General features: G+C 32.8%; 1 protein-coding gene across 1 annotated transcript; it reads left to right on the plus strand.

Moving 5' to 3' along the window:
• Positions 1-8,663: 8,663 nt before the first annotated feature.
• On the plus strand, positions 8,664-9,347 carry LOC126727827 (retrovirus-related Pol polyprotein from transposon RE1). The gene has a single exon (XM_050433737.1). It carries the CDS (start codon positions 8,664-8,666, stop codon positions 9,345-9,347), a length of 684 nt encoding a protein of 227 aa, XP_050289694.1.
• The last annotated feature ends 417 nt before the right edge of the window (positions 9,348-9,764 follow it).

A 9,764-nucleotide genomic window follows, 5' to 3' on the forward strand; every position in this document is an offset into this window, starting at 1 on the left:
TTCATCACCATCTTGACAAGACTTGTATTGAGATATTTGCTGTACATTAGCATTTTTTACCGCAATGGGATTGTGTTGATAATTGGTTTGCGATTAGATTCATTGTCGTCGATAAGTATAGTCTAATACTTATTAGATTTGATGAAAACTTAACCAATCTTCAACCATAAGAAGATTGATACACAACCACTCAAATTCTCTTCCATACAAATTGTGGGAGGAATAAATCTTTTCCCAATCAGGTATTGTCCGCTTCGGGAATGGGCATAGGGCCGATGCCACCCTCATGGATTTGCTCAATCCCACATTGGGGAGAGATGCCTTTCACCCTTGCCTTATAAGCATTGAGCCTAAGGAAGGGTGTACCAATCATGTGTAGTACACCCTTCCTTAGGCTCAATGAAACTCTCAAGGTGTTGAGTTTATGCTCACTGGGACTAATAATGGTAGATGCCGTCTTAATGTGAATAGCAACGAGTGTAAGGTATGAATAGAAATGAGCATAAGGTATGCAAAGGAAGTGTTTGACTACTACCAAGATATGGCGGACATAAGGAGTTTTATAAAGTCAAGAACTCCTTATGTTTTGGCCATCAAGAAAAAGATCAAGCGCTTTATTATAATAATGTGAACAACAACGAGCGTAAGGTATGCAAAGGAAGTGTTTGACTACTACCAAGATATGGCGGACATAAGGAATTTTATAAAGTCAAGAACTCCTTATGTTTTGGCCATCAAGAAAAAGATCGAACTCCTTATGTTTTGGCCATCAAGAAAAAGATCAAGCGCTTTATTACAGTACTTTGGGACTAATAATGGTGGATGCCGTCTTAATGTGAACAGCAACGAGTGTAAGGTATGCAAAGGAAGTGTTTGACTACTACCAAGATATGGCGGACATAAGGAGTTTTATAAAGTCAAGAACTTCTTATGTTTTGGCCATCAAGAAAAAGATCGAACTCCTTATGTTTTGGCCATCAAGAAAAAGATCAAGCGCTTTATTACAGTACTTGTAGATGGTGTATGTACCTAGTGCCAACTCATCACATTTTCATCACATTTTGTGGCCTAAGTGAGACATGTTATGAAGAACTATTAGTTTCTTCCAATATCTCAATTGTAGTACTCTTTGAACACCTCTTTGCAATATCAACTTTAGTCTTGATTGAATTGGTTTCTTCGTACTAATACCACTATGATCATGCCAAAACTATGCAATATTAACTATGTTATTGGCATGTTAAATTTTATTCATGGAAAATATTGTCACATTTTTATGAAATTTTTTCATATGTGTAGAGTATTTTGAATATAAAATAAAAAGTTTTAAAAACTTGTAAATGCTAAATGATGTTGTTTTCATTACATAAATCAATTCAATTTCAAATAGATTCTTTCATAGCATGCTCAAATTCATGGTTCACAAAAATAATACCTAGTCTAGGATCGACTCAACAAATTTTTGTACCGGGTGCAAATATAAAATGTATTGTTACTTAATATTTTATAAGTGAAACATGAATTAGAAATTTATATAATTTAATACATTAATTGAGTTATTTTCATATATTTATATAGCGAATTTTAAACTTTTAATTCTAAAAATATCAAAATAATCAGTATCATAATAAATACCATGTTTTAAATTATCACGGCCTCTCTTGGCAATGTTGGACTTTAGTTATAGAACAATAGATTTTCAGTAATTAATGCTAATTTTAATTTTGATAGAAAGAGAAGGGAAGAGTAAATTTTTTGGAGCATTCAAATTTTTTACATTCTTAAACTATTGCCAACGTAGCAAAACATATTGGTAAAATGTTGAACATTCAAAAAGAGTATAATATTTTAAAAATAATTTTTATTTGTTAAATTCTTAGGCCTTAATTAAAATCTTCACATCATAGGATAGATAGACAAGATATTCTATCAGCAAAGAGAGGATTTAAAAGAGAAAAAAGAAAAAAAGTGAGAGGTCTTCCTTTTATTATTATTTTTGTGCAATACTCTAAGACAAATAAATTAAATATACTCTACAGAACACCTTCTTCAATTTGAGGGTCTTAGGTCATTGCCTAAATGTTCTGATGGTTGAGTTGCCCCTGCATGTACCATTGTTGTTGATATCGGTCTAGGGCGGTGATGGAGTCAAAGTCAGGCCTTCCATTTTGGAGGGAAATTGAGAGATTTTTTTTTGTTGATTTTTGGGTTCTGGTTTGGAGAAACTTTCTTGATTTGGGTTGGGGGAAGTAATTAAGGTTGAAATGGGTTTTGGGTTGTGAGGGTAAATAGCAATAGGGAAAGAAAAACAATTCGACTCAATTAAAACACAATTAGGTGGCTAGTTTAGTGAAATAGGAACCTGAGCAACTCTCTTGGAGCATGGCTGAAAAATATGGGTAAAGTGAACAATAATAAAAGCCCACACCTAAAAGGAAAATTAAAGAAAAAGCCCAACAGAACCAAAACCCAATATAGCAATATGAACCTTATCCATGAACACTCCACAGTTCTCACTTTATGTAATTTAGACCGAGTACGGGTCGGGTTGGGTTCAAAGCCCATCGGACCTGATAAAATTGGGTTGGCTGATGAGGAATCCGAACTAGCCTGAAAATTCGAGGTTTTTTTTTTTTTTTTTTTTTTTTTTAATTGGAAATTTGAGTTGACCTACCTGCAAAGTCTATTACTTTATTTGGTTATCAGGTCCTTGTGTTTATTTTTATTTTTTCACTTCCAACTCGTTTTGGGATTTTTTTTGGGTGTTAAATTACGTATTTGGTCCATTATTTTTACAGTATTTTACAATTTGGTTTTTAACTTTTCAAATATGTCAATTTAGTCCCTAATTTTTTAGTATTGTGTCAAAAATGGTACGTGTTGTTAAGTAATGCATAGAAAATGCTAATGTGACTAACAGTCAAAATAAAATATTGTGAGAGAATTACACTTCCTTCCCTTAGGTTTGAGGGAATAAAATATTTTTAGGTGTTTTTCCTTTTAAGTCTAAGGTGAAGTGTCATTTTTTCAAATCTCAAGAAAGAGAAGTGTAATTACCCTAAATATTATTTTCATGTTACATGCACTGCCATGTCAGAATAACCTTTAAAAAAAAAAATGATAAAAAAAGTAAGTAACTTTACGGGTTTGGATCAAAATCCCTAACACAGCGCACAATTTGGGATTTCTTATGAGCAGAACCATTATCAAACAATTGCCAAAATCTCTTGTATAAATAAAGAGTGTGATTCCTTGAATTTTACCAAAGCAATTAACTAGCAGGACACAGCTACAACATCTGAAATTAGAAACCTCATTAGATAGATCCACACAAATTAACTCATAGTTAGGAAGAATCACAATTCCAAAACAGTTCCACAACAAACAAATTACGACAAGAATCACAAAATAAAAGTCAATCAACCAAAAGGTAAGATGAAATTAATATATGGTGAAAATATTAAAAACCAAATACGTAATTTTCTTTGTGTGGATGTTTTGGGCTTTGAGCCCTTTTTTTTTTTTCCTATGTTGTTTTGTGACTTTTATTTATTTATTTTTATTCCTAAGTAGTTTTAGGCTGTTTGGGGCCTTTCCCAGGTTGTTTTGGGCTTTGGGACTTTTTTTTTTTTTTTTTTTTCAAGGTTGTTTGGGGTTATTTTCTTCTGACATGGCAACTTCTCACAAACTGTCTAAGAGAGCATTACTTGTAGATTTTGTGAACAGTTGGTTCAGTTATGCCAAATTTCTGGCTTTTTGTAAACTTTCCTCTCAAATGATTTAATTCTGGATAATGGCAATTTTTAAGTAGAAATTATTTGAAGTTGCTTATCAGTATCACCATTCTTTCCGGACAACAATGGCTCTTTGTATGCCATGTAGTTAGCTTTTTAAGGTGATAATTATAAAGGTTTAATAACAAGAAGAGAAAGTATCTTGTAATTTTTTTTTTAGAAAAGAGAAAGCATCCTGTAACTGAATATTTAGTCATGAAAACAAAATAAACTAATTAAGAGACAATAAGATAATGAACAAATAGGCCCTTTTGGATATACACACTCTCAGTTTCATTAAGACCTTCTCTTATCTTCCTCTGTGTGTGTGTGTGTTAAGATAATAAACAAACATTTAATAAGAAGAAATCAAAACAATTTAAATGCACTATCATCTTGCCTAATTCACATGGAAAATAATTGCCTATTCATAATACATCTGTGACTGAATTTTTAGTCAATGAAAAAAAAAAAAAAACTAATTAATGGACAATAAGTGTTAAGATAAAAAAGGTAGTTATCAACTTTTTTTTAGTTTGGTTAAAAATTGTTACACACACTTCATTATACACACATTTTTTGAACTGAAATTGTGAGTTAAAGACACGATTTCAAAATTGAAATTTTATCTTTAATTCATAATTTTAGTTCAAAAAAATAGATGTGTAACAAGAGGTGTGTAATAAACATTGCAGTATTTGGATCAATCAAGTCACAAACTCTAGCATCATTTTCAATATATAAGAGGGCTTGGCTGTAAAATATAGTGAGCCTTTTATCCCTTGTCACTGTAATTTCTTGACAATACCCCACTCTCCAACAGGTGCCCCTTAGAAGTAGTGGCCTGGCAGCTAAAATATTTCTCCAAGCAAATGAGCTCCCTGGTCAATCCGTAGCTTCAAGGAAGTAACAATTCTCAAAGTGTTTTGGCTTAAAGCATTTGTACAACAAGGAATCTTTAGCATGTAAAAAAGTTTTCATCATTGTTTTGCAAGCATAGCCATTCACATTAGTTTGTCTAACCTTTTCTGTCTATTTTAATATAAAAACTTAATTTTTCTATTTTACACAATTATTTTTTAAAAACACCCACTATCTAATATACACTTTATTTATTTAAATAATATATTTTAATTATTTTATTAATATTTCTCCCAAAATTATTACATCGAGCCTTAGCCATTATTTTAGAGAGAGAGAGAGAGATTTTTTTTTTTTTATATGAATTCTATCACTATCTTGGTCAAACAGATTTTCACTTGCTTTGTGAAACTATAGCTTATGAGCACTAGTAATCTAGAGTATACTTTATTTATAGAATCATTAGAGTATATTTTGTGGTAAATTACTAATTATTCTAAAAATTTAAGCTATTAGAAAATGATGAATTAATCATAATTTTTTAATTAAATTATAGTTTTTTAATGTGTTGATCACAATCATTTTTTTAAATATTATGTCTTTGTCAGAAGTTTTTAGACTAATCATGGGTTTTGGATAATTGTGAATATGTTAGTTGTTCCCTTCATATGTCAATGGTTGTATGTTGGACAAAGACAGAATGGTTCCTGATTAAGTTGATACGATTTTAATAAGATATGAAAAAAAAAAAAATCGTATTTAAAAAAAAAGTTATATAATTGACATGCAGTAAGTTGAAAAAAAAGAAAAAATCTATCCATTTATAATTTTTTTTTTCTTTTACTCAGTACCTTTATCGAAGAATTTAGTCTTCAAGCCTAGCTCACTTTCCACATTGTTGAAAAAGAGTACAGTAGGACACGGCTTAACTGCTGGCTTAAAGTTTTGTTTTGAGAAACAAACATACTACCTTAAAGTTTTTTATATTTTTTATATTCCTTTCCTCAGTAGTTCAATTTAGACATTTATTATAGTGTGGACTGCTTTATTTCTTTTTAGAGGAAATGGATGACCAATAAAATAATGCATGTAGTAATTTTCGCTAAAATTTTTATCCGTTTTCTACATTTATTGTTGATCTTATATTTTTCTAATCATCCCCTTTTTGTCAAGCATAACTCGGTTGTTGAGGAAGGCTTTAGGTTTCATCAGAAAAAAGAAAAAGAAAAAGAGGAAGGCTTTAGGAGCAACGTAACCCACTTTCCGCATTGTGAAAAGAAGATAATAGGATGCTGAGTAATTTTTATATTCGGTTTTCAAGATATCAATTTTTTCTTTTTACAATATTATTCACAACTATTCAAATGTTGTTCTATTGGGAAATGTTTTGCTTCACACTCCTATATATTTTAATTGGGTATGAATTTTGAAAATCAAACCGTGAACTGCATGTTCTTATTATATCTTCTATACTTGCAAACTTTCAAGAAGATCAAATATAGTAGCAATATCATTAATGATGTGATTAAATTTCAAGTTTCTGTGGTAAAAAATTAAGTATAAAAATTAAATTTATTAATCGAATGGTATAAATAACACTCGATTTGAACGAAATTTGACATACGTGTTAAGAATATAAAGAACGTGCAATTTAATGGTTATTTTTTCAAAATTCACATTTAATAAAAAGATGTAGGAAGAATTTAAAGGATTTCTTGTTCTTATTATTGATACTAATAAAAATGATGTTGGTAATAGGAACACGTGATGGTGATGTTGATGTCGTCCCACCAATTCATTCACAACTTGAGGTCGCAACTCTCACCTCTCCAGCAACTACTCTAGTATGAAAGGTTTGATGCAACATGCTATACTTGGAACTAGAAATAGAAACTAAACAGTGGTTTTAGCCAGATAATAAAATATACAAGCATTCACCAACTTGCTAGACAACTTTCCTTAGGACAAGACTATGAGCTGGTAAGGAAAATTTTCTCACAGTTACTTATAGAGTTAACTTTTACATGGTGCACACAGCACAGCTCAAACTGAAGGGGCTGACTTAAAAGGCGTGTATATGCCAATACCAAACTTATCTATGGAGATTAATTATTGAATATGAATAGTATATGTCAAATTAAATCCAAATCCATTCATCTTAAATGTATTTTTCATCTTCATATGTATAAATATCTGTTAAATTTTATAATAGAAAACAGATAAATCATGAGGATTTTACACCAGTTCTTAAAACAGAATCGAGGCTAAGTGATTAGCCAGGAATAGTTCTATTGTGCTATTCTACTAATAATTGCCTGTTAAATTTAAAAATGGGCATGGGTATTGGAATCAAAGAGACAGATCCTTGGTTTTGCAATGAAGTCAACAACTCAATTCGTTTAAACAAAGTAGTCAACTACGTTAAACAAAAAGGAAGATAATTATGACTGCCTCGACTGTTTGTCGTCATCAGCATATATAATAAGGAATTTCTCTCTAAACAGAAAATGTAATCTTAAAATTTTATGGATTTCTATTTTGTTCTAAAGAAAAATTATGACGCTGGTGATGGATTTGTGCCATGATACATTGATACAAAGGAACATAAACGGCACTAGAATAAAAATGTACAAGATTAGGATTCCACCGTGTGCTATCCAAGCTAATGTTCATAAACAAGGTAGGAGCAATGGTTGCTAGAGATTGAGGGTCTGCCAGAAGACATCTGCCCACCTGTGTGAACCCAAACATCGACCTGTCAACTGGTTCCTAAACATTTGAGAATGTCCTTCATCAGCTCTGCCACCACCTCGCTGTTTGTTACTTCTATTCGAGCCTCTCTAGTCCAGCTCAAACAGCCAGACATGGACCCATCTCTATTTTTACAAACAAAACTGAAAGTATCCCCTCCATTTCGCTCTTCTATCCTTGCTGCTCTCCTCCAGTAGGATTTGTTGCCAGTTGAAAGACTCTATAAAGGTCTGGCCTTGCTTATTTTGCTGCTGTTGAGGCTTTCCTTTGTTTCTGAACTTTAGCTACCCTGCACATTGAAATCAAACTTTTACTATACTTGACCACATTAGTGTAGGGAAAGGATCTCCTTTAGCAGTTGCCATGTTCCTATAAGTCCAATAGAGCATAAAATAGAGACAAACAACACCGAAAAGTACTTTTAAGTTCTCTGAATTTCCCCTGATGCCCTTCAGCCATCTCTTGATCCATGCCTGAATTGAATGCGCTGAAGGAAATCAGTTCTAATGGACAGATGAAACCAAACTAGATTCTAGATGACAAGAAAAAACGAGGAAGCTTTTTAATAGTTCCAAACAAATAAAACCCATTTGCATACTTTAAATAAAACCAAACCAAATTATATTGGAAGGACTACAAGGAAAAATATAAGAATTAGAATTCTAGTTTATACATTTGAACTACCTGTCATGCAAACAAATTGAGCTTTGTGCTTATGGATTTCTAAAATAAGGACAACCCAGAAGCATAATTGTAAAACGAAGAAAACAATTAAACAACAAGATGATATTTTTAAACCGTTAAATGTATACCAAGAACATTATTGAAGAATGGTGAAAGCTGCAAGTCAAGTCGTTTAAATACCACTGCTGTGCTACATGTAGTTTTATGTTTACTGTTATTGCTGTTTAAGTCATCACGTGCTGATCATGTGATATTTGAGTTAGTTATTAGTAGATTGGTTTGTTAAGTTTGTTAATGTGTTTGTGACTCAATGTATATAAGCTAATTAGGTTTTCAATAATAATCAAGCAGAGCATTTATTCATTCTGTTTTCTCTCTTCTAATTTCAATATGGTATCAGAGCAGGTTGGCTCGGTGTATTCCATCGATTCCTAACTCATCCTCCATTGTTGAGTTTTCTTGAAGCTTTCTTTTCACTCTGCAGTTCTTTTTCTTTCGTTGATCCCTCTTCCAAAGTTTCTTTAATTCTTTGCTCATGTTTTTCTCTGATTCTTGAAACTAAGTTCACTATAAAACCTAGTTCAAGCTTCTCCAATGGCTTCCACAGCTGCCAATACAGATTCCGTATCATCTACTTCTCAAACCTCTGTACTTGTTTGGGAAAAACCATCCAGTCCCTATTTTTTGCATAGTAGCGAGAATCCTGGCTTGATTCTGGTTAATTGGCCTCTTACTGAAGAGAACTATGCTACTTGGAGCCGAGCTATCATTTATGCTCTTGATTCCAAGAACAAGACAGATTTCGTTGATGGCACCATTAAAGCTCCAACAAGTTCTTCAGATCCAATTTTCCCTACTTGGAAGAAATGCAACATAATGGTTTTCTCTTGGTTGATCAATTCGATGTCCAAGGATCTGATTTCAAGTGTGATTTACTTGAATACTGCACAAGAAGTTTGGATAGACCTCAAGAATCGATTCTCTCAGAGTAATGGCCTTAGGGTTTTTGAACTTCGAAGAATGGTGAGTACTCTCTCTCTGGATAATCTCTCTGTGAGTAGTTATTACACAAGGTTCAAGGTAATCTGGGATGAATTGGTCAATTATAAGCCAATTCCCTCATGTTCTTATGGTATTTGCACCTGTGGTTCAATGGCTGCTCGGGTTAAGTATCAAGAAGAAGAGTGTACTATGAACTTCTTGATGGGGCTTAATGAATCTTTTGCAACTGTTAGGGGACAGATCCTACTGATGAAGCCCTTGCCTTCACTGAATTAAGTCTTCTCTCTTATCACTCAAGAAGAGAAGCAAAAAAGAGTTGGTTCTAATGCCATTGCAGTTGAATCTGTTGCTCTCTTCTCTAGAGGTTCTAATACCTCATCTAACAAGGGTAACTATCCAGCAAGTTTAATGGTAAAAGGGAAAGGCCAGTTTGTTCACACTGTGGAATACTTGGGCATGTGGTGGACAAATGCTATAAGATTCATGGCTACCATCCTGGATATAAGAACAAAGGAAAAGGGCACTCAGCCAATCAGGTTTCACTGGGTTCCAATCTAGATAATGCAGATAGTATGGAGGAATTGACTACAGTGGCTCTTACTTCTTCTCAGTGTCACCAACTCATGTCCATATTGTAGGCCCATACCTTGGGATCACAAGGCAATCAAGATTCTCCTCTTGGAACTCACCAAG

Source organism: Quercus robur, chromosome 5 (assembly GCF_932294415.1).
Source record: "Quercus robur chromosome 5, dhQueRobu3.1, whole genome shotgun sequence".
Classification (NCBI taxonomy): Eukaryota; Viridiplantae; Streptophyta; class Magnoliopsida; order Fagales; family Fagaceae; genus Quercus; species Quercus robur.

Coding starts and splice junctions, on each gene's coding strand:
- LOC126727827 (XM_050433737.1), top strand. CDS start 8,664: ATGGCTTCCACAGCTGCCAATACAGATTCCGTATCATCTACTTCTCAA.